Source organism: Bactrocera dorsalis, chromosome 4, assembly GCF_023373825.1.
Source record: "Bactrocera dorsalis isolate Fly_Bdor chromosome 4, ASM2337382v1, whole genome shotgun sequence".
Classification (NCBI taxonomy): Eukaryota; Metazoa; Arthropoda; class Insecta; order Diptera; family Tephritidae; genus Bactrocera; species Bactrocera dorsalis.
The window spans coordinates 16,289,109-16,315,704 of NC_064306.1; the positions used below are offsets into that span (position 1 = coordinate 16,289,109).

The 26,596-nt window shown below is 36.0% G+C and overlaps 1 protein-coding gene across 3 annotated transcripts; it reads right to left on the reverse strand.

Annotated features, from left to right (window-relative positions):
* Window positions 1-933: 933 nt before the first annotated feature.
* On the reverse strand, window positions 934-16,705 carry LOC105222206 (putative uncharacterized protein DDB_G0271606). 3 transcript variants are annotated; one of them, XM_049455338.1, is made up of 2 exons: window positions 16,343-16,705; window positions 934-2,513 (listed from the first exon to the last, which is right to left on the reverse strand). In XM_049455338.1, the coding sequence occupies exon 2, from the start codon at window positions 2,494-2,496 to the stop codon at window positions 1,021-1,023; it is 1,476 nt and encodes a 491-aa protein (XP_049311295.1). In that variant the 5' UTR covers window positions 2,497-2,513; window positions 16,343-16,705; the 3' UTR covers window positions 934-1,020. The 3 variants fall into 3 exon arrangements, with proteins under 3 accessions (XP_049311295.1, XP_049311294.1, XP_029404517.2); XM_049455337.1 differs by having other exon boundaries at window positions 16,038-16,705; XM_029548657.2 differs by lacking the exon at window positions 16,343-16,705 and adding an exon at window positions 12,737-13,385.
* Window positions 16,706-26,596: the final 9,891 nt, after the last annotated feature.

Below are 26,596 nucleotides of genomic sequence, written 5' to 3' on the forward strand. Positions count from 1 at the left end.
GCTTCAGTTCTTGCACAAGCTGTATTTTGTACAATTCCAAATTAAGATCTCGATGTAAATGCGCCAAGTCGTTCCATACGTCAGACCCAGTTGCTGCGAACGGTACCGAATCGACTTTCCATAGTCTTCGAGTACATTTACGGCTGCTATATTTTCTTCATTGTGTGATGGACGTTGTCTATTCGGTCGAATATTATTCAGTGACGAAATCTGGGTCTCAAAATGGGTGATGGTGCTGCAATTAGTACGCTTAGTAGTCCGATTACTTTTAACATAAGTTGAGCGAAGCGCGCGAAACACATTTTTTACAGAACGTGCATTTTCGTAATAAACTTGGACAATTTGTAAACGTAGTTCAGGCGTAAGTCTTTCCACGATGAAATGCCAAACAACAAGACAGCTTGACACGATTCACGCGTCGTGATCTGTCAAAAACAAGACTATTGAAATGTTCTTTACACAAGAGCACATTAAAAGGATTCTTTCAGAATTTTATTACTATATTCCCCATATATTGAATGATATTTTTGGTGTAAAGTTAGGCATAGGTATCACATATTCGGGACCTGGTGGATTGCATATTTATGGTCCCACCATTGGTCAAGCAGAAATCATACATGGACTCAAAAGCCGCTACTGGCAGCCTTTTCGAGCTGTCACTGCTCACAACCATTTAGTAGATCTCTTATTAGATTCAGGTGTGTAAATATGTACTATATTTATCTATCATTCATTGTAGAAATCGGCTCAGGCCCTTTGTTCTTTGAGAGTAGAACTCGCTTTTTTGATGTTACTGCCTCTTGTGGCCTTCCTGAACTAATTGCGTTTTTAAGTGCTCTAAGAGAAGGTGAGAGATTTTGATTTAATGAAGTGATCTCACTAAAGATTTATCAACCCAAGAAGTAAGTTATAAACAAGTATCCGTATGCAATATACGTTTATTAATATAAGAATTTATTTTGTACTTAAATTCACATAATAAACTTGATACTTAAGTAAAAATACATATAACTTTACTGTCTAATCAATTTGTGTGATGGATGCTTCATCTGCGCTCGAGCAGCGACTGTTGTCGCCATCGGTACGATATTTAATGGAGTCTATAATTTCAACATCGATATCACGTTCACAATTATTACCAACTAAACTCGGACTGTTATCCACAGACGCATGTTCATCGGAGTCTTCACAATCAGGTTCGGATTTATTGTCATTGTCAAAGCTATTGCCATTGCCACCACCAACAGCTGCAGCTACGTTCGATGCGATCAGGTCTCGTGCTGCAAACTGGCTATAAAGTCGGGGTAACTGTTGTAACATATAACTGGCACTGCTCTTAGTCAAGGGTTGGTTTTCTTTGGCTTCACCCAGATCATAGTATTTGGTATAGTTTTCGAACTTACTAGCCATGGCGGTTGAGGTTAGATTGATCGCGTCAAGTGCATGTACAACGGCAGGTTTATTGTCGTTGCAACGAGGCACAGGTACAGTGAAAGCAGAGCCCTGGCGGTGTTTGTTCAACAAATTAACATTAGAGCAGTTACTACCGGTAGCCTCTGAATCGGTGGCCGCATTGTTGTCGTCGACGTTTGTGAGTGGCGATATATTCTCTTTTTTGCGGTCGTAAATATGACCTGAGACGCGTAGATCAATGAAGAAGTGCAGCGGATCGATGCCGTAAGGTGGGTAGAGTGGTGGATACCAAACTGGTGGCGGTGGTGGCAAAACCAAATCCTGTGGTGGCAAAGAAGCTGCAGGTGGAGTGTCCTGCAGCACAGCTTCGGCCGCGCCACCTCTTTCATTCCCATTCTTATTGGGAGCAGTTGCAGCTACAACTTCGGGGGTTGGAATACCGATAGTATCGCACTTGACAATCTTGACATCTGTTGCATCCTTGGATTCATTTTCTAATTTGCGATACTTATTGGCTAAGTGAAAATATGGTTTATTTGTAAGCTCAAGTGGCTTCTCCAATCCTACTGCGGAGACGGTAGCATTGTTGTTCAACTGTTGTTGTTGTTGCGTAAGGAGTTGCTGTTTCTCTTCCGCTTCTTTGCGTTCTCGCAAATGTTCATAGTAAGGACGATGATGCGCCCAAGTTCGTTTTCGCGGCCTTCGCGCCAACACCATCGACTGCTGCAGCTGTAGATTACGCGCATTCTCGTTGTTGCGCGCCTGCACCAAAGAGCGCAACATGTCACTAAAAAAAAAGTTGTTAGCACCCACTGGCGTTGAGTACAAGTAGGGAGGCGTGGCTGCCATCAGTCGACTAACAAAGTCTTGATTGCACATCTCATGAATATTCGACTTGCGCGGTGTCGCAGTGGATGTGGCATTTGTGGGCGAGCAGGACGCAGAGGAGGAGTTGGGTATTGCCGTATCCTTTGAGCATTTTTGTTGCTGTTGCTGCTGCTGTTGCTGCAAAAGCTGTTGACGTTGGTGCTGTTGTTGTTGTTGCTGCTGCTGCTTCTGCTGTTGCTGATGTTCCTCCGACATGACCGCTAGTCGAACAGCTGCAATTTTAACAAGTTGAAGAGAGGGAGAGAAAAGAAAGTAGAATGTAATGTCTGCCTTCAGGAAAGAGCTGCAATTCTTAAGTATAGGAAATTCAAACACAGTAAGAAACAATAAGACAATGACATTTAAATGTTCTTCTCATGTACTTTTCAGATTTGGTAGACAATAAATGGAAACCTGTCGACAATGCCCAACCACGCATTTTGCGTTTAGTCCCTAAACTGAAGAGCTTAACACTGAGTGCCGGAACAAAGCAGATTGTGCATTAAGTTGTTTTTGATTTCAATAAAATGCGCCAAGAGATTTATGTACTTAGGATTGCACAAAGAAATAAGAGTATGGGATATGCGTGTAACTTGTCAAGTAGTTTTTTGATGCAAAGATTTTAGCAGCATTTTGCCGACGGTGCTTTGGAGCACGAAATGAATACAAGCTAATATTAATTATATTCTAGTGAAATGTTCTAATTGTTGAAATATCTTTAGTTTGCTTTATTAAATACTAAGTTTGTGCTGTAAAATTAAAAGGATATACATATTTTGTACCAACTTTCTTTCTATAGAATCGCCAACGAAAAGGACGATCGAAAAATCTTTCATTTATAGAACCTTACTTAAAAACTAAGTTTTCGGTACAGGGAGGCAGCAAAATAAACCTCGCTCCTCGTCTAACTGCTCAAAAGATATGAGCCTATTTTCAAAAAATACCTTATAGAGTATTTGTGAGCTCGGATGGAAAAATAAAGCTATCTCATCTTGTGAATTGGATTGGATCTGGTGTACAGGCTCGGTACCAATCAAACTATTTTTTTTTGACGAAACTTAACTGTTATTAGCAAAACTTAAAAAAATTCAATATTTACATCACTTAAAAGACTTAAAATAACGAATAAATAACAGGAACTGAATATACATAATGCATATGTGGATATGTGGATATATATGGCCGTCATTAGACCAATTCTGACATATGGTGTCCTGGTATTAAATAGATAAAATAGTATGCGGGGGTTACCGAGGCTATTAAGCCATGTCCGACTAACGCGATTAATATGCTCCTGTATCAATTGCCCATATGCGTATGTATTCGGAAAGTAGCAGCATGCTCTGACATACGAATAAGGGATTATATTTCAATAGTCACTTTTGGGTGAACTTGCCCTCTAGATGTGAATGAGGAAGAGGTTAAGTAGGGGGAAAAGCTGAAGCTGCCGAGCTGCCAAATATTAATTCCAGCGTAGTCAACAATTGCAGGAAGGATTTAAGCTCACTGGTCAAATCCACTTGTCCATAATTTGGATACCGATCACAGGAACATTTTGGTCAACGAAAAGCTAACTAGTTCGGCAAACTAAGTCCCTTTTAAACGAATTCGAGGCGGCACCAAATGATTTGAACGTAACGCCCGAACAAGAAAGCAAGATTATATAAACATAGTATTGGCAAGTAAATATATATATACATACATCATTACTTAGAATCACTAACGGCTCCCGTCTTTTTTAATTTTTTATACCCTGAAAAGGGGTTAGGGGTAGTCAGAGGCACGAAAAAATGAGAGTTTTCAGTATTTTTTTTCGCTATTAAATCATGTTATTTTACAAAAGTAGTAATATGGCATTATTATAGGATTTGTCGACTTGAAATTACGAAAATTTAAAAAAAAAAAATTTATTTCCAAAGTTATAGTTGTTTGTGTTGACCCTGTTCCAGAAAAAGCTACTTGCGGTGACAAGCATAAGTCCTTGGAGATTCATCTAAAAACAGTCGGACAAAAAAATTAGTTTTATAAATAGATAATCCCGGCCCTGATCAAAGGATTTCTTTCAAAATTAGCAAAATGGCTGCCTCAGAAAAATTTTTTTTTTTTTAATTTTTGGGAAAAAATCAACAGTTAATTGGTCTTAAAAAATCGAAATTTTCGAAAAAATAAAAATCTTTCGGTCAGGCCCGAGTTTATTATGTATTGTAAAAGCTGTATAAATTTCATTAAAATCTACTGAGCGGTTTTCGAGTTACAGTTGTCACCGATTCAAAAAACATAGTTTTGAGAAAAACGCGTTTAAAGTTTCACACTAGCGCTGTGAAGTACCCGAGCTCTCTTTGTTATTATTTATTTGTTATTTGTTATTAGAATAACTCAAAAACTAATTATCGGATCAACGTGAAATTTTCAGAGAAAATTTTTAAGATATTACACTTAACGAAAATGCAAAAAAAAATTGAAAATTCTAACTACCCCTAACCCCTTAAGTTTGTCACGAAGTTTGTAATACCCAGAAGGAAGCATCGGAGACCCTTTAAAGTATATATATAAATGATCAGTATGTTGAGCTGAGTCGATTTAGCCTGTCTGTCTGTCCGTATTTATACGAACTAGTCCCTCAGTTTTTAAGATATCGTTTTGAAATTTTGAAACGTCATTTTCTCTTCAAGAAGCTGCTCATTTGTCGGAACTGCCGTTAAAGGACCACTATAACATATAGCTGTCATACAAACTGAACGATCGGAATCAAGTTCTTATAAGGAAAACTTTCACATTTGACAATGTATCTTCACAAAAGTTGGCACAGGTTATTTTCTAAGATAATAATGTAATATACGAAGAAATTGTTCAGATCGGCTTACTATAGCATATATCTGCTATACAAACTGAACGATCGGAATCTAGTGCTGGTATGGAAAACTTTTGCATTTGACAAGATAAATTCACGAAATTTGGTATGGGTTATTGTTCATAGAAATAATATAATTTTGGAAGAAATTGTTCAGATCGGCTCACTATAGCATATAGTTTCCGTACAAACCGAACGATCGGAATTATGGGCTTGTATGGAAAACTTTCGCATTTGACGTGGTATCTTCACGAAATTTGATATGGAATACTACTTAAGGTAATAACATAATCTCCGACAAAATTCTTCAAATCGGATTACAATAGCACATAGTGAAGGGTACTATAAAAGAAATGCACCTGTGAAGAGTACAGCCGAAGTTAACGTTTTTTCTTGTTTTTAATTAATGTAGATGAAATATAATATACAAGTATGTACGCACGTACGATATACATTCTGTCAAAAAAGTGTCGGGAATTCTTCATTCATGGAAGAAGCGTTGGAACATGTAGTTTTCGTGATTTCTTGAAATACAACAGATATGCTTGCGATGTTTACAGTTGTTCCAAAAAATCAGGAAGTGCTTCGTGCGCAAAGGACTTCTGTTGGATTCGGCTCATTTAGAAATACCCATGCAGTCGACTGATTTGATACGTATAAATCAACGTTTCATCATCTCTCACTCTTCGAAGCATAGCTTTCGTATTTTTTTAACATTTCTCCCAACAAATTGGCACCAGCCTTACGTTACGTAGGTATACGAGTATCTTCAAAAATGTCCTTCCTTACGATAAAGTTGTGAGATGCTAGCTAGATTGCAACACTATGATTGCTAAATCCCGAAATATGTATAAAAGGCAGTATACGTATGTACATATGTATAGTATACTCATAAAAGTAATAATTATATACATATATACACTGACTATGGTATTGTCATTTTCATCCTATCAGTTTCTAACTTGTTTATGGTAAATTTACTTCGTTAAACAACACAATTACAGTTTGGTCAAAGTTAGTTATTATTTCTAATTCAAATACCTGCGAAAACACAACTGCTCCTCCTCATAATCATAACAAGATTTACTATAATTTTGAAAAACAAGGAAAATTTTTAAAACTTTGACTGTAGTCGATCTGTGGATTCATTGGAACTCCGCCATTCAGCGTCCATTCGCAGTAGAGGGGCTTCCTCAGCCCAGTGCGAAATCAGTGTAAAGGGTTGCTAATAAGCACATGGCTATAGTGAAGCCTGGTGGTTAAAAATACAAGTGCACTCGTTAAATCAAAACACTTTCCCGGCCGTCACCTGCAGTGTTGTATACATACATACATACTATAATATATATACGAGTGTATAGGTTATATGTACTACATATAAGAGTATGCAATTTTGGGAGGTACGCCGCCTTGTGCTACATCAAAATGTTTTAATTCATTTAAATGCCGCCACGGCGGGACTTGTGAGAGTGATGATTCGGCTGCTGATTGCTGATTGCCTGCCTTGACAACAACATATTTCAGCAGGAGTATGAATGTGCGAATGTATGTTTTTTGGAGTCCTGTGCCATCCGGGTGTCGAAGCCAATCTGGCGCACTTGAGTGCTCTTCGCTCTTTTATTTTCGCATTTAAAAGTTTTTTATTGTTTTTTCATTTCGCTTTTAAAAATAAACTTTTGACGAACCGATGTCGTCTAACGAAATGTAACAGCAGCTGTAAAGCACTTCTCTTGTTCCACGCACACCTCACACCCCTAGGTAGTGCGAACAGTAAATGTTTTAATTTGACAGCATCAACTGGCGTACGGTGGCACCGGTGTTGGGTGTGAAAGCTGCGCTAAGTTTAAATTAGATTATGCTAATTATGGTGGTAATCCAATGCGGTTGTTTGCGTTTGTACGGGCGGGTGAGCTGCGGCGGTGTGTAATGTACCCACCGCCGTTTGGCGCTATAATATCCCAATTCTCAAGCGGAATCAATTTGCATTTTGTGTTTCAATGATGGATGTGTGACGGAGTTAGGCTCCCACTCACCACTTTGCGCTACTAAAAGCCTTGCGAAGCCTCAATTTCAATTTGTTTTTACAGCGAAATGAAAAATCAACTTGTCCAACTTTTTTCATATAATAAATTTGGTAAAAGTTTATTCTTGCGCGCTTTATATTTCTTGCTGATTACCATTTGTAAAAGGCGCGACAAATAACTGGGAAGTTGTTGGCAGCTTCTCTGAAAAATGCGCAAACTGCAATAGTTTGTCTGAGTAAACCAATAAAACAAAGCTAAAGTTTTTGCGTTGCAGGCAATTAAAACCAGCAGCTTCGGCTTTCATATGAAGAGAGTTTAAAGTGTTCAAATACACAGATAAACCAGTAATTTAAAGAAGCTCACTTTAATAGAAACGTACTTTGTTATATTAAGAAACTAAAGTAAAACGGAAATTTTGTCTATAGTTTTATGAAATTCATATGCTTTTTAAGCAAAAACATACTTGTTCGATAATCAAATCAACTAAAATGAAAAAGTAGCTCTCATTGATTATTTACGAAGTCAGGAAGAAATATTCAATCGACTTAGAACTTGAAGATGGCTCGAATAGGGCCTAAAATGTGCCTATAACATCTTTAAACTAATCGTAAGTATTCAAAATATTACGATCATACTTCCAACCTTTTGTTTGAGAAATGATGGAGAGATTCGCCTGCTTGATCCGAATTGTAAGCCTTGGCATTAGATAGAGGGTGTACCAGCATTGATATGGGTATGTAAATATTGAGTAACATTGACCATAACTAACCAATTTTATACAAATTTTGAAGGCATCAATTCAGTGTAATTATAATCATCAAACCCTCTTACATGACACAAATTCTACTATTTAGACTGGCGTTTTCTAAAATTCATACAAAAATTTCAAGATCGAGGCAACAGAGTGGATAGCATTATTAATTCGTTGTTTTATGAAGGTTAAAGAATTATAATGTTCTAGTAAAAACTGAGTTTTAAGTTTATTATTAAGTTTATTCTAACATCGAAAAATAATCGCGACCAAAAGTGATTTATCTTCTATACTTTTAAAACTTTTTGGTTGCATCCGAAATTGAGAAAAATTCCATTTTAAATTACAAAACGGAATTGAAATATATTAAAAAAAGTTTCTCTAAAAAATTAAGTATTAAAAAGACCCCGTTTTCCGTTTACCCCATCGACAATCAAAATAAATTAAATATGGACTCTTCTGTACGAATCCCAAAATTCATTATCATGCAAACGTTTCGAAATATTTCTCTTCGTAAGTGTGGCGTATTTCCTGATGTTTATGCTCTAAAATTAGCTGAAAGCAAAAGGTTCGAATATTTTGAGATGAACTTGTGCAATACCAACTCCCTTATGATAGCGATATCGGATTTGTGGTGTTTCTTGAACTTCGACCCACTTTACTCTTAGCTAAGCGCGTGCAAATTTTTTAGGCCTTTCCCTTTCATCAAAACTCCAACTTCAGGCATCTTTTTGAATTTAGAAATAATGTGTTGAAAAATACTTACTATGTGTTTTTTAAATATACTGCCTATTTCGTGAGTACTTTTGTTCCTTTGCTAATATTTGAACTGCGGAGCATGTACGTCTTGAGATATTTGTTTATTCACTACAGGATAAAATTTTTTTAAAAGTAATAAATTTTGACCCTAAGCAAATATAAGCATAGGTATATATCTAGTACTTACTAGATAATTTCATTTAAAGTGTTAAAAACTTAAGTGACCAATTTTTTTTCTTAGCCGTGATATATTTAATTTTTTTGCAATGGTGATCAACACAATTGATTTAGAATCAAATAATATACATACATATGTATAAGATCTACATATTATTACTTAGAATAAAAACTGAAAAAGTTTAAGGGAAAAGTTACTTCAAAGTATTTTTTTTTTGGTTCACTAAAGATAGATGCAGATGTATTATAAGTAGTCTTTTAAATCATTCGTGTGTCCATGCAAGCGGTAGCTTCTGAAAAAATTTTATATATGATGGAACTTATTAAATGCTCTTTTGTAATCTCCAGTTTGAAACAAGGAAAAACCACTCCACATTTACTTCCCATAAAACAACATATTGGATTCAATCAGTTTTTTTTAATCTAATTTACTATAAGTTGACATTACTTCCTTTATTGCCATTCTATACCGTAGTTCATTCATTTAATTATACCTTCCCATATGCCCAATATAAACATTTTTATATTGTCATAACATGTTGCTACAGAGCACAATGGTTTTTCTCACCCACAAAACACCTTAAAACGAAAACGTATAAACTACCATGACTAAACACTAAATTAAGATATAAAACTCTAGTTTGGCACAGTACCTCGCAGTACCAATGGGCACTTGTGAGCAAAAAATTTTGTTTATTTTACATATTTGCTAACCACTAAAGCTACAATAGCCAAACTCGCTTAAGACAATTCTTTTAAGAACTATTACCGGCACCGGGGATGATAACCCCGCTAACTCCCCATATATTCCATAACCTAAATAAGCCAGAGACATTAAATTTTACTCCCAAGATAGTGTGTGAGTCGTTTAAATTAGCCAGGGTAAAAATTGAGCTATAGGCGTGGCACCACTCTCTTTCAGGTAAAATCACATATCTCGATACGTAATATTCCTTTGATATTCTCATGTTACAGTGTGAAAATGGGCGAAATCGGACTACAGCCACTCCTACTTCCCATATAACACAATATTAAATTTTATTATCTCTCAAAAACTTTCACTTTTCAGTATACAAATCAAGAATCAATTAATATATCAGGACAAAACTTTGCACGAGGTGTGCCATCATATGACTCAAAATTGTTCAATTCGAACCAAAAATGTTCAAGCCCTTAGGTACTGAAGACCCAGACCTTATAGTTCACTTTTTAATGAAAATATCGGTCAATGTGTGAGATATGTATATAAATGAAATTCAGAGAGAATCTTTTTCTGATAGTAGTAAGTATGTGTGTTACAAATGGGTGGAATATTGTGAATATTTTCCTTAGCCCCCATATACATAATATAGAGATTGTCGAACTACCGGGTGGCTTTTCAGCGCATAAATCGGCAAATATGTGAGCTATCTTAATAAAATTGAGAGCATGTTCTTCATATAACGGTGCACCTGGACCCCTTATAACTAACTGGCTTTCATCCTTACGAGTTGAAAAAGTATGAAAAGTTCGGTTATAACCGAAATTAGGTCTTCCTTACTTTGGGTAATAAAGGAGATGTCCTTTCTCAACTCCCAATATGTCAAATTATTACAAATATCAACCAAATTGTATTAATGACACTTACAATCGGTTCATAATTTCATCTAATAACGAAAGTTTATTTAATTCTTACATATCATATCCATCTTTACTTACATTGTACTAATTCTTCGTGTTTGTTTTTTGTCTTATTTGTAAGTAATTATAACATCATGATAATAAATTAATAAATAGACTGTATTAGAAACAAATATTTCAGAAAAAAATTTATAACCATGAAACTGTATAAAAAAAATAATTTATATAATAATATTTATAAGAATCATAAGTTTTATTCTGATTGTAACCTAAAGAAACTCCAACCTTTCTAGATTCTTGAAAACTTTAAGAAGCCTAATAGGAGTCGAACTTTTTAGTCAGAGAGCCGATTAGTTAGTTTATTTATTAATAAAAGTGTTTGCATGTCATCCACCCCGGAGGAAGAACGTCTAGCCACAATCCGCATATAAGCGAAGATTTTCGCGCACGCCTCGACGGGAGAGAAGGACGATTGACCAAGTCAAATCAAAAGCCACCAACCAGATCGATCATACGGAAGTCTCCAATGTTTTAAGCGTGCGTATGTTCCGAGGTCCTAGCAACGACTCGAACCACTATTTTGTTGCAGCCAAGATGCGCACAAACACAAATAAGATTCGACGTCGAGAAGCTGCAATCACAACAGACAGACAGCGATATAAGGGAACTGTGGGACGGCATTTCAAGCTACATACTTACAGGTTCAACCGAAACTATTGGTTTTTGGAAAATGCAAAAGAACAGCTGGTACGATGATTAGCCTATCTCCCAACGTTGCAATTGACCACAACACGTGCGGGATGGGATGGAAACCGAGAGTTGATGAGCGGTTGAATGGCAGTGAAAATATAATCGATGACGATGGAGTAGAGTTCCATTGCCCGACCATGAAGAAGCTCGAATAGTGATTACCCGTTTGAAGAGAAACAAAGCGGCGGGGGGCGAAGGATTGCCGGCCGAGCTATTCAAGAGCGGCGAGGAAGATCTGAAAAGGTGCATGTACAAGCTTCTTTGTAGTGTGTACGCCGATGACATCGATATGATTGGCCTCAACAACCGAGCTGTTAGTTCTGCTTTCTCTAGCATGGATAGGGAAGCGAAGCAAATAGGTGTGGTAGTGAGCAAAACGAAAGCATTCCTGTAATCAAACATACAACCATCACACTCGCGATTAGACTCCCACGTCACTTTTGACAGTTATAACTTTGAAATCGTAGATAATTTCGTCAATCTTGAAACCAGTATTAACACCAACAATAATGTCAGCGTCGAAATCTAACGCAGAATAATTCTTGCCAACAGGTGCTACCTCGGACTCTGTAGGCAATTGAGAAGTAAAGCTCTCTCTCGACGAACAAAAACGAAACTCGATAAGTCACTCATTATTCTCGTCCTGCTATATGGCTCAGAGGCATGGACGCTGACAACATCAGATGAGTCGACGTTACGAGTTTTCGAGAGAAAGATTCTGCGGAAGATTTATGATCCTTTGCGCATTGGCCACGGCGAATATCGCATTCGATGGAACGATGAGCCCTAAGAGATATACGACGACATTTACATAGTTCAGCGAATTAAAAGACATCGGCTACGCTGTCTAGATCATGTTGTCCTAATGGATGAAAACACTTCAGCTCTGAAAGTTTTCGACGCAGTACCAGCGGGAAGAATCAGAGGAAGAGAAGACTTCCACTCCGTTGGAAAGACCAGATGGAGAAGGACATGGCTTTGCTTGGAATCTCCAAGTGGCGTCACCTTGTAAAAAGGACAAACGACTGGCGCGCTGTTGTTAATTCGGCTATAATCGCGTAAGCGGTGTCTATGCAAGTAAAGAAGAAGTTTGCAGTTCACTCTTCTGATTTTGCTGCATATACATCAAGATTTAAATACATAAATTTGATTTAAAAAAATATATATATTTTTACTTTTTTATTATATCTCTGAAACAAAGCGCTTTTATAACATGAGTGTTCAGATTCCTTTTGGCAGAGATTTAGTTTCCTACACTTTTCCATTGGAATTTTTTCGATAAAACCAGCTGTTCACTATTTTTTTTCAAAAATGTGGGAAAAACGTCAAAATTTAGAGCTTAGATTATCAGTGAATTTTTCTTTAACATAAAAGCAAAATTTTCATTTCTCCGCGAAAACATAAAAAAATTAAATATGACACCATCGATACCTTCTTAGCAGTCTTTAATCGAATCGCAACTAATGCATTTTAACTCTATCAAAACGAAGAAAAGAACTACTAGAAACCAAGAAGAAAACTCACCCGAAAATTGACTTGTTGCTGGCCCTAGCGTAGCTTTGGTTCGAAACTTTCGTTGGTCATGTGCTTCTCGCTTTTCTTGGTTAAAAACTTGTGGACTGTTTCTATTGAAGTTTATTTTGCTCATATTATAAAATTTACTAATATAAAAGAAAATTTTATATTCATGTGTCTGCGTAGGTATCAGTAAGTACATACATACAGTTTTATAGACTTATATACGCTTTAAATATTTCATTTATTCGAGAATGGTTGGAAAATCCACATACGCTTGATTGATTTCACCCCGCATAAATCAATTTATGTAAGTATATTTAAAAACGATTTCAACAAAGCTTATATGTGTGTACTTAACCCGTAAACAAGCGCATCGCAACCATTGTGGTGTAAGATAATTACGAACAACATTACCATCGACAAACCTTTCGGCCCTTAACTGCTGTAGTAATCATGTGTGCGATGAGCGGCTGAAAACGGACGGACATAACTGCCAGTTAACATCCCTTAAAACATACCTACATTAGTATTTTGCGATTTGTAAGGCCATCTGTAGTCAGAGGTGATAGATCCTTGTTTGTGACACATTTGTTCACATGTAAGTATCATGGGCCCTTCATCTGCGAATACGAACATACTCATACATACTTACATATGAGTATATTATATTTAAGTCATTGTGACTCTAGTAGACCTGAGGCGCGAGGGACCGACGCATTTGACTGTGAATTAAATTTATGTGCCACTTGTGGCTTTCGGCGCTTCGCACTTTACCCTTACCAATATTGTAATTACTATGACCGTTAACAGAGGATGTTAGCGATAGCTGGTAAATTGTTTGATGTATGACATGGTGTGGCATGTGGCAAATAAAGTCATACGTGCGTACACGTCTGTGTATGACTCGCAGACGAGACAATAATTTAAGCACAGTTGTGTGGGTCCAACAAGTTCACATATCACCTTAAACAAATACTATTTAGGTATGAACCCAGTCCGTTTCGCATAGCATTTATCAGCAATGTGCTGGGCGTCAAGTAAACTGTCCTTACTAGCGCTCCTCTCTTTTGCACGGTGCCTAATATACATTATGCTGTGATGGAGTTGAGTGCGATGTAATTGATTTACTCAATAAGTGTTAACTTAAAACGTAAGAGTATTTGTTGCGTAGCATGTCAATACTTCTTTGGGCGATTTGAAGGGAAAAAAAATTATTTATACAAATTTCATGGCTGTAAAATCAACTCTATATTTGCAAAAAAATATATAATTGGCTAAGACCAGTGTTGCGAATTTTCTATTTAAAATATTTTGGGTTAAAAGTTAGATTGTTGATTTAGTTAGTTGATCTCAACATTGGAAAATTTAATTTTTTTATCCAAGATGTCCGGAGATTCCAAAATTAATTTTTAATTTATATACCAAGATGTCGATTTATTTTTAATCCGGTTTGTGGAGTTTAATAATTTTTGAAGCCGTATTAGAAACATTTTTTTCGTTTTTAATCTCGCATTTGATTGGCTGAAACTTGAGTTATCCCAACTAATCACTTACATATATGACATTTTACCCTGTTAAATTAATGTAAACGGAATCGAGTTATCATTTTGAGTAGTAGTTCAGTGCATCCCATAGCAATACCTGCATGTATGAGTTTTCGAGACATTTCTCAAAGTTCTTGTTCTTTAATGGCAAAGACACCACTTACGCGGTTATAGTAGCTGAGTTAACACCGGACCGCCAGTTGTTTCTACTTTTCGCTGTATGGCGCCAATTGGAAATGCCAAGCGAAGCCAGGTCCTTCTCCACCTAGTCTTTTCAACAGAGGGGAAGTCTTTCTCTGCTTTCCCCGGCGGGTCGAATAGTTTCAGAGCTGGTGTGTTTTCATCCATACGGACGAAATGGCCTAGACAGCGTAACTGCTGTCTTTTAATCTGCTAAACTATGTCAATGTCCTCGTATATCGCGTACAGCTCGTCGTTCCATGAATTGCGATATTCTTCAGAACCTTTCTTTTGAAAACTCGTAACGTCGACTCATCAGATGTTGTCATCGTCTATGGCTCTGAACCATATAGCAGGACGGGAATAATGAATGACTTATCGAGTTTGGTTTTATTCGCCGAGAGGACTTTACTTCTCAATTGTCTTTTCAGTCCGAAGTAGTACCTGTTGGCAAGGTTATTCTACGTTGGATTTCGCGACTGGCATTGTTGTTGGTGTTAATATTTGTTCCGAGATAGAGGAGATTATCTACGACTTCGAAGTTATGGCTGTCAACAGTGACATGTTTGCTTGATGACAGGAGATATTTCGTCGTGCCCTCGTTCACTACCAGACCCATTTGCTTCTCTTCCTTATTCAGTCGGGAGAAAGCATAACTAACGGCACGGATGCGTAGGCAAATAATATCAATATCATCGGCGTACGCCAGCATCTGTCACGTGGTGTGAAACTCACTATTGAGAAGCAACCCCAAATACTGGCATTCAAAGAAACTGAAAGGACCCTACGAAAAATTGCCACAAAGATGAAAATTAATAAGAATACGATCGATCGAAAATTTTCTGAAGGATCTCAGAACCAAGGTAAAACACCTCGAAGCGGCTGATCAATTTTAATAAAAGGAAGGGAAATTCGAAAGATCAGGCATTTGTCGGTTAATAAGAACAAAAAATTGCCACAAGGATGAAAAGGAATAAGAATGCGATCGATCGAAAATTTTCCAAATTTTTCCAATCGGTATGAAAAAAGAAGTGCTAAACTTAGACTTTTGCTAAAAAGGTAAAAGCTGACGCGATTTCAGTTTGTTGAGAAGTACCTTTTTTGTGACACCGAGTAGCAATCTTCATATTTAGTGACGAGAAAAAGTTTAATTTAGATGGACACGAGTTTTCAGTAACTCTACCGTTACGTTTATCCTTAAAAAGAATCCCGATTCGTTAGAAAGAAAAATACCTTATGATATATGACGCATTTAGACATCACGGAAAGACTCCAGTTTGTTTTGTGTCCCATAAAATGAACTCAGAAAAATACATAAAGCTTTGGAAAAGGGTTAGTGAAGATTGGTGACTAATTTTAGGGTGAAACGCGGACTTCCCATCACCATAAGGCACCAATCTATAGAGCTGTACCTATTCGAGGATTTTTGGAAAGCAAAAATATTTAGGTATTGGAATGACCTAAACTCCATCGAAAATCTATGGGAAATAGCCAATAACGGTTGTATGAATATAATATGTTTATAAAATGTACGGCACTTGTTCTAATTTAAATAATTTCGCGTTTATGCCTTGTGTAGTTACCTTCGCAGGTTTGGTATTTTCTGCCGATTAGTGATTGATATTACTAAATAATAATTTTCAACAGTCCGTCCCAGCAGGTGATGACCATACATTCAATCACCTCAGCTACAACAGTTCTCTTATTTTATCTTTTAGAGTTATCTCAAATTTATTTTTGAATACTTTGAGCATTTGTAATCACAGTAAGATAGTTTTCATTGCTTTCTACTCTTTTATATACATAAATACTGTATGTATATTGTGTGAATATTTGATTAATATTTTCGCCACAGGAAGTTTTACTAAAAATGTAACAACAAAATTACCAATTTTAATTATCACGATCAACTAGACGATGTATTTTATTTATTTATGTAATATTTGTGTTCTGCAATATTCAAAGCTTGATATAATTTTATTTTAGTTTTAATTTCAATTGTATTACAAGGTTTAATTAACGCACGACACGAACGTATAATATTCCACGCAATGCAATAACGCCATTAACTCAAATGTCACTAACTACCGCTAACGATGACAGTTAAAAATCAAATGAGTTGTACTACGGCCGAAAATTTAAAAATTATGAAAAACGTGCAAAACGCGCGCCATACATGCCGCTGCCAATAGGCAAAGCGTCCGCTGCGAAAGAAAAGCCGAATCGAGCAATCGGCAACGGACGCAGCTACCAAGCCGCAAAACCACCCTTAAAGCACAGCGGAAGGCGCAAACTAAAAGCACAAAAAGGCTGCAACAGCATCCAGCTGTAACAATGACTAACAGTGGCTTCGTGTGTGGAGGAGTTGGTGGTTGCAATGACAATAACAGAATCACAGCAGCAAAAGCAATAACAAGAACAACTAGGTACTGTATATTGGTGCGGCAAGTATCATTGAAGAAATCAACGCATCAACACAATCGCTGCAACATCACCATTGGTTGTATAGAAGACTTTACAGAATCTGAGTTGAATAATACACAATATATGTATGTATATATGCATATACGTACGTATGTATGTATGTATATCTCTACATGCAACGTCAGCCTTGTTTATGGTTTGTCACTTATTGAATACATATTCATGTACTTACATACTTACTTGTTGGCAATATTTTACACTTGTTGTGCACGTTGTTTACGTGGCTTGTTGTTGAGCTGACTGTGGCTTTTGACGTCCACATCAACCAGACTTGTCAGTATGCGGTGATTTTGTCACTCAGCGTAAAATGTGGCAACGCATCAGCGTCAACTTCAAAATCGGCTATGTAACAGTAAACAACAGCAACTTTTCCTGAACAAGCGAGTGTGTGTGAACAAGAATTTGTTGCAACCAGGAAGCAGTCATCATTGCTATCAAAACGGAGTGATCTCATTTTCGCAGGAAGAACACACGTGTGAAAGCAGAAAAAATCAAACATCAAATCATACATATACATACATATGTATGTATGTACAGATATATCTATCATAAATGTATGTGCGCATACATATATACGAATTGTTATTGAGATCCTTACACTTATTTAATTCAATTTAACTGCAATTGGGAGAAATTAGCTTTAATATTTTCACACATCACGTACATACATATTTACACATACATATATAAAAATATATTTGCATAAATTTTGTATTTACGATGCGAGACGTCCTAATTACACAGTCTTTAAACTTTTAATTTACAAGAGCTAAAGTAAACATGTGTATATGTATGTAATTGCAAAAATTGCCCAGCAGCAATGAATGCTAGATTCCTTTGTTGCTCAACACTGAGGCGTAGAGAAATGTGCTGCTAAACTGGCAGCAATTGTTCACCTCGTATCCACTTCCGCAACGTCACAGGATTTAGCGGCTGCTATTGGTACGCAAACAGTCGCTGATTAGTGTCGCAATTTCAACAATATTCACTTAAAAAGTTCACGAATATAGCTAACCTATTCAAATTTAGCTATAGATTCAGTTGCATCTTCTATAAACCGGAAAATTATGCTTTATATTCTTCTTCTCCTTTACTTCTCAATTACCTACTCAGTCCGAAGTAGTACCTTTTGGCAAAACTTATTCTACGTTGGATTTCGAGGTTGACGTTATTTTTGATGTTAATACTTGTTCCAAGATAGACGAAATTATCTACGACTACGAAGTTATGATTGTCAACAGGCATACTGTTTGTTAGATGACAGGAGATACTTCGTCTTGCCCTCGTTCACACCAGACCCATTTTTCTTCGCTTCCTTATCCAGTCTGGAGAAAGCAGAACTAACGGCGCGATTGTTGAGGCCAATGATATCAATATCATCGCCATATGCTAGCAGCTGCACACTCTTATAGAAGATAGTATCTTCTCTATTCAGCTCTAATGATTTTCTTCAGGAGTGGATTGAAGAAGTTCCACAAACGTTAGTTTACACAGCTGTATTAATTTTGCGGGGATATCAAATTCAAAAAATAAAGACAGGTGAAGAGGTTCACTGGTCTTTTCCAAGATTTGTGAATATCAGACCTAAAGCCACACTAATAAGGTCCAATCAGTATGTTGATGATGGGCTTTAATCTTTCACAAAATACGCTCAATTGAACCTTATATGCAGATTGAGGAGGCTTATCGCACGGTAGTTGGTGCAGATTGCTTTATATTAGATTTATACATTCAATAAAAATTTCTTCTCTTAATAGCAACACACCATCCTAATAAATCCAATATGTTTTTTAATTAATAAATAGATCCACAGCGACTTGTTAAAATCGAACCGAATATCAAAACACGTACAGAGGGTTTTAGATTAATATGGGACACCATGTTTAAAACAGATATATGCGCTCCAAAATTCTTCAACTTCTTACAATCTCGTTAATCAATTAATTATTGTATTTTATTTAGCAAGTACATGTGTGAGCCGCCACACCTTTGACAGAGTGGGGTTCTAAGATAGAGATTGGAGAGAATCTAATTGATCGAAGTTGATTTACGTTATTTTATTTATATTTCTTAACCATCCGATGGCCGTTATATGGGAATTACAGTCTGCATGCTACGAGCCTCCTCATGTTATGTATACTAACCACATCTTGAGAAGTTGAATACTACTTACTTATCCAACGTTTCTCACTCTATGCTTTGACCTAGTTGAAAAAAGCCCGCTCCCCGTATGTCCTGATAGATGAGATGAGTGACAATACTTACGGCTGATTCCCATACAAATTTCGCCTCGCTGAGGTTTTTCATTAAAAGTAACTTATCCTAATTCTCCTTAACCTTTTCAAGACTTAATACAAGAAAATTATTGATGTATGATTTTTTTAATTATTTATATTAATAAAACTACACTCTTGACCCACTGTTGAAACAGAACTACTCCACCTACATTTGTTGCCAGCTAAATATTCTTTATTCTATTTTTTGCACTGATTTTATTCCTTTTCGTTACTACACTTCATATACAATATTTTTTCGTTGAGCAGAACCAAGTTGGACTGAGCTACAATACCGATATAAGCCTGTTTCCTTCTCGCTGGCTTTGATTGTGTGCACGAAGTCTAGCTGTTACCATGATTGCGCTGCATTTGCCTGAGCGTTGCAAATGTTTCACAATGGAAGGGGTGGTAAGCAACCGCCAACCACCAGGCTAAGCAAGCATCGTTCATATGCTTTATTTCATATCATTTGTTGTTGCTGAGCATTATACTTGTTGTTGTCGGGGCTGTTTGAAATATAAACTGATTTTTTACATACGAGTACATCAGTTTTTACCTCCTTTTTAATGTTGTTTTACAGTATTTTTTATGAGGAATCACCGTTCATTAGAGTACGCTTGAGGGAAGGATTGCAACTGCAGATGAATAGCGGTTAGAGATTTGTTGTTGCATGTTTACACTTTGCGGATTTGCCTGGCTAGCAGGTTGGTTGGTATGGAAATGTGTTGCTTATATCTCGTTTTGCTTCTAAGGGTGCCTGCAGAGTGGATGCACAAAGTTGAGCCGTGCGATTTCGATCAACACCGATCGATTTTATAATAGTTACTGCGAAGTGAAAGTTTAGCAGTGAATTCTCCACATACTCTGCTATTATATTGTTTTGTTCTGTTCTATTCTATTCTGTTTGAATAAATTTCTTGTAACCGAAAGAATTTAGTTCGAATTTCATTTTATTTAAAACAAGAAATATAGTTAATTAATGGATGCTTTCTGTGTAAAAGCTAAAGTTCTCCCTTGAAAATATTAATAGCGCGTATTCTAAATATTGTTCTTCCACATTCATGTTAATTCCTTGTAAGCAAACTATGAGACCAATATACAAAAAATTATGCATCACGCGAGTCGGCACCGAAAAACGCTTCAAAATTGGTTTCTCGCAAAGATCAGCTTCGGATTTGGTCTGCGTCCACACTGTAGGGCCTGTCCAATTTACTACGAAAATGCAGTTTTGAAACTGATTTTTCGTTTTCGTCAACTTTGCGCACGACTCGGCTTTGAGCACCCGCTCTGCAGGCACCCTAATGATTGCGAGAGAGTGGTTTGAGTTTGCATTGTCAAACACTTTTTACTTCGCTTTACTTTTACAATGTGTAACACATTGTTTGAATTCGTCATGAACGTTTCTGTGGTAATATCTATGCGATTACGCCTCCTGCTCTTTTTGTTTAGAAATTATTTTATTCTTTCAGTTGATTGAAACGTCACGTCGGCAAAATATACAATATTAGAACTTCTGTTTAAGGTTTCAAACAAAATATATGTTTTATATTCTCTTCTCACGTCCTGTGCATTTCTGAAAGAACGCATTGCCTTCCAACTCGGGCTCATATGAAAACAGTTGACAATATGATTAAGCGCGATCAGCCACTATTTTTAGAGCACATCGAAAACTGTAAATAAATATATATGTTCATATTTCTCAATCGGTGAAGTAGAGGCTTAAATTTTTTAATACAGATCCCGATTCCGCCAAAAAGTATAACAACGCGAAGAAGAATACAATCTTTCACTGAAAGCAGTGAATGTAAGAATTACACTTGACTAATTTGTTTTTTCGAAGTATGGCGGTCTGACATAGGGAATATACTGTCAGAGGAACCAACAGTTGCCCACTGGTTCTCGCAGGAGGATTCGAATGGGATGAAGGTCCACTAGTTGGCGCCGCAGTATGCGAACTAGAGCAATTTGCACATGCAATGAGGGGAATACAGTACAACCTCATTGCTTTTATTTGTTTACATTTTTGTTCTTTGTAGTGTCTAAAGGCTCGGTTATAATCACGTAAGCCGTGTCTACACGAATAAAGAATAAGAAGTGTCTAAATCAGCTGTGAAAATATGATAAATTTCCCATCATTTTCTTTCCTTTCCTTTTCGCCACCTGTTTGCGCTAAATCAGAGTCGCACAAGGATATTCCTTATATACAATATTACCTTCAAATCTCCTGGTGACGAGATTAACAAGTGTGTTTTTTGTATAGTGAAATTTTTTAAATCTTGTAGAAAAGTAAGATAATCTTCTCAACAACATAAACCTCGTGAATAAGTATCGGTCGGAACATGACAAAAACTTAAAACTTACCGAATCCAACAAGATTAGATCAAAATGGTCGTACAAAACATACCGGTACACTAGTTATTAGCTAATGTAAAAAGTTCTTTTATTTTAATAAGCTGTCCAACCAAAGGACTGTGTAAAATAATATTAAAAAACGTAATTGGAAAAAACTTCCTCCTGCCATTCACTTCGCAATCGAGAAACGAAAACTAGGAGATTGGGCTCTCGTGTGAGTGAATGTTTGATGACATTCTGTTTATAATAACGCCAAATTGTTGTTGTATTTTATGAATTGTGACATTTTGCAAAACTTTCGCTTAGCGTAAAGGGAGGTGAGATTAGGCTTTTAGATTTCATTCAAAATAATTTTGTGGATTTATATGATTTTTTCGTCTAGTATTTTGAGGATATCAATAACACCATCAGAGATTTCTATTAAGGAAGTATTTTAGTTTAGAAACAAAAAAATCGAATTGTTTGTTTTTCCACGAAACTGTCTTTTACAAAACGATACCCACGATCTCTACTGGACCTAGTTAGCTGAAATTTTTAGAGAGTCTTCTTTATAGACTAACCATATCTTCAAATTTTAATTTGCACTATTTGGAAAAATTCAAAAAATCAAATTGTATAAAAATTGAAAGTCACCATTTCGTGAAAAAATTGTTTTCAAACTTTTCCGTAGTTCCAGACATTACTCTAGATTAATAATTTTTTTGTTTGGTTGCAAACTCCTTGGAGTGTTGGAATCATTGGTATGGTCACGTGCCAATTTTTTGAGACCCCATTTCACCAGCTGCTAATTTTAAAATTTTAACTTTTTCTATTTATTTTTTTTCCTGTATTCTTGTAATGTTAATAAAAAAAATTAATAATAATAATATTAATTATCTTTTATTTACGACACTTCAAAAATTATCTGAAATTCATGCTCCTAGACTAGAATGTCCACTTGAGATCTTTATAAATTTCTTAATCGACAATAGTAAGTTTCTGGGAACCGATTTGTGTGAATAAAAAATAAGGAATCATTGACACAAAAACTCCATTTTATTCAGTACTGTTGAAATACCAAAACTTGCGTCACACAGTTCGCATTTGTGAAATTAACACACATAAACTCTATCTAAACATATGGAACCATCTACACGAAATGATACGAACTGCCTGGTATTTCAATTTTCAACGTTTATATCAATCAAATTATTCCATTTTAGATTAAGTTTGGAAGAGAGTTGTTTGCTGTTACATTTGGTTAACCGACATGGTAAAAGAAAATAAATAAAGAGTCACACTTTTTATACAAACGTACGCCTTCACGATGTCTGTCAGACAATCTGTGCAGCAGCAATTCAATAAACGATTTTACTCACGAGGTTTCCGCGCCAATTGAAAAAGTGTTTTTGGGTGGGAAGCGCAAATTTCAGATTAAAGAAATAAAAAAAAGATGTCAAACAAATTTGTTAGTGAATTTCAAATGTTACAAGAATATGCATACAAACATATGTATGTCTATGTATTTATAACACACGTGACGGTAAATATAATTTTAGACAAGTGTCACTTACCGTCAATGTCGTGGGTTTGCAAACTGTGTCCCTAGATTGGTGTTAGCTATGCAATTTGGGAACAATTGATTTGATTTTATTCGCCTGGTTATATGTGTGTGTGAAAGTGGGGTTTGTGGCTGCCGGAAAACACCGATTTGCATGTTTGTTTATTTTCTTTTGTCCTGTTTGAAGTGATCACAAGTGTTTGCGTTCCCACAGCTCTGTAGGAATGGCATTGCTACAGAGAGTGTACTTTTATGAATCTAAAGCCTAGCCGTGCAAAAGGATTTATGTGTATTATGTATATTCAAAAATTACACACATACGTTATAGTTAGTATATTAAATTAATCCTTTACACAAAAAACAACACGTACAATTATCGGTATATCTTAAATATAGTGAAGCAAAGAAAAAATTGTAATTTATCTTTCGACTTTAAAGCTCTCTCTTAAACTATTAAAACTTTTTTCACATTAATCCGCTTTCAGAGATACGACGTTGCCCCGCTATAAGCCTAATAAGTTAAAATAGTACAATAAATTCTACGAAGAACGCGATAAATCAATAACTAAATAGGAACGATGCATTGAATTTTACGCCTGGTATGGTACGAGAGAGCTTTAAAGGAGCCGTGGTCAAAGTTGAACATTGGCGTGGTACGTTTAGGTGAAATTACAAATCTCGAGATCCGCCCAACCGATTTCAACCCATTAAATACATACACGCTTACTTCCCATACACACAATTTTAAAATCCATTTGAAACTTTCACTTTCCAGAACACAAACCAAGAATGAATTACTATATCAAAATACAACTTTGCACGAATAGTGCATTTGAGCTATTCCAGCTGGTGACTTAAAATTGCCTAAATCGAACCAAAACTGCTCAAACATTTAGGCACTGAATATGTGAACCCCATTATCTATAGTTGACTTTTCACCGAAAATATCGGTCAATGTGTGAGATATATAATTGAAATCCAGAGAGAATCTTTTCGGCCAATTTGTGAGATATCTGAAGAAAAATTAGAGAGCTCGTTTTGCTCATAACTTTGTGCCTAAAATAGATAAAAATGAGTAAGGTACTTTATGAAACGCATGGAAAATTTTTTTACAGATGTGGAATAAACATATGTACATATATGATGGGAAAATAGACGAAATCGGGTCGACCTCAACTCACATATACTACATAAGTACAATGATTTTCGTTTTTTCTAACAAACCCTATACCGAATTTGTCGGTCAGTGTATAAGTTATATATAGTATATGTATATCATATCTAAAATTGCCTGGGTTCCGATTCTCTGCTACACGTTTCACACCTTTAAGTATTTACTTAGATTTGATTTAAACGAGTTACAAGTGTATAAAAGGTTCGGTTGTCCCCGAATTTAGTGTCCTTCCTTACTTATTGCTATTAACTTTGAGCTCTCGTAAGGTCGTCTCCATATAAGCCCACAGGTTTTCAATGAATTGAAGTCTGAACCAAGGGGTTGGATGTTGCTCCATTTTTCACCTTGTACAGGAACTGTTCCTTGCCCACTAAAGCAGAATGCTTCTGATCAATAACTTGAACAATGTAGCAGCCACCATTTAAATTGAGTTTAGCTGCTAAATTATTTTTTAATATGGCCAAGTAGTCCATACTTTTCATAATTCCTACTATGAATAATGTTACCACCCCATTTTCTCCTATTACACCCCTCACCAAAATGTAGCCTCCACCAGTATTATTTAAATGTTTATCTTTTAACACTTAGATTTCTTTACGCCATACAAATCGACATCTATCAGATTCAAATAAATAAAATTTGGACTGTATATCCTCTTTGGAACATGGTGTGACTTGTTGCGTAGTATTAACACTCTAAAATAAGGTGAAATCAAGAAGTTCCGAACAGTTTAAGGTGATCTTTTGTTTGTTTTTTTTACTTAATATGTACATATGTATGTATATGAAAATATAAATTGTAAAATGTAAAACTAAATATTTATGTACCTAGTAAAAATCAAAAATTAGTTATAGTATTTGTTTGTTTGACATTCGCTATTATCTGAAGATTCATCATCAGTATTGAGTTCATATGAAGATCCGTAACACATATTCATCCCACGTTTCAATGCCTTCCAAATAAATGCTATCGCTTGGCTCTACTTCTCTTAATAGAGCTTGAATTCTTTCAATAACTTCATTACAATTCTGACTCAGAGTGCCAGTTGACTAACTTTGACCAGTGATCTTTATCGCTCTTAGTGGTACAACATTTCACCTTTTTCTGCCATTAATTGAGAAAAAAACACACTTCTTTAGTTTAGTTTGATGAACTTGGATTTTAATTCATTGGTTGTACATAAAACTGATGTTACATTTGGTGGAAAAAATAATGCAACCATATTTCGACACATTTGATGTTTGTCCCTAAAAAGTTATAATCTGATTTCGAATATTTTTGGACGTAAGATGAAATACCTTCAAGACGCTATATGTGCATAGTTTTATTCTGATAACTTCATTGTTGTTTGTTTGTTCTATTCTGAAAGTGAAAGACTCAAATGGAATTTAAAAGATTGTTGTGTGGTAAGTAGATGCGGTTGTCATGCCATTTTAACCATTTTCAAAGTGTATGATAGCAATTATTAAGAAACCTAACAAACCAAATTTGAAATTGGTTGAAATTTGTCAAGTTAGTTCCTGAAATGTAAGGTTTCTCTCAATCGAATCAAAGAGTGTCATATCAGAACAGCACTAAAGACACTAAAAACATCAATAAATTGCAATTTTTAAACAAAAACAAGTGGATTATTGATAAATAAAGTACTCTGCCGAAATGTGTTTAACACTTTAATGCTTAAGATCTCATTGAGACTCTCTTCATATGAGTCGTACTGGCGGCCATAGTAACAGCTTTTTTTATAAGAAACGTTAGATTTACCATTGCTAAAAAATTTTTAAAAATACTCATTAGCAGCTGCATGCTGTTCTGTAAAGTACCGATTTAAATCTTCTTAACATCAGCGCGCCAATCGTTCTTCATATTTGCTGTTTGACGACAAATGGAGATACCAATTGCAGCCAGGTCCTTCTCCACCTGATCTCTCCAAAGTAGAGGTCTTCCTCTTATTCTGCTTTCCCCGACGGGTATTGCGTCGAATACTTTCAGAGCTGGAGTGTTTTCATCCATTCGGACGGCATGATATAGCCAACATAACCGCATTCTCTTCATTCGCTGAACTATATCAATGTCGTCATATATCTCGTAAAGCTCATCGTTCCATCGGATTCTATATTCGCCGTGGCCAATGCTCAAAGGACCATAAATCTTCCGCAAAACTTTTCTCGCGAAAACTCGTAACGTCAATTAAATAGATGTTGTTCATGCCTCTGCACCATATAGCAGGACGGGAATAATGAGTGACTTATAGAATTTGGTTTTTGTCCGTCGAGGACTTTACTTCTCAATTACTTACTCAGTCCGAAATAGTACCTG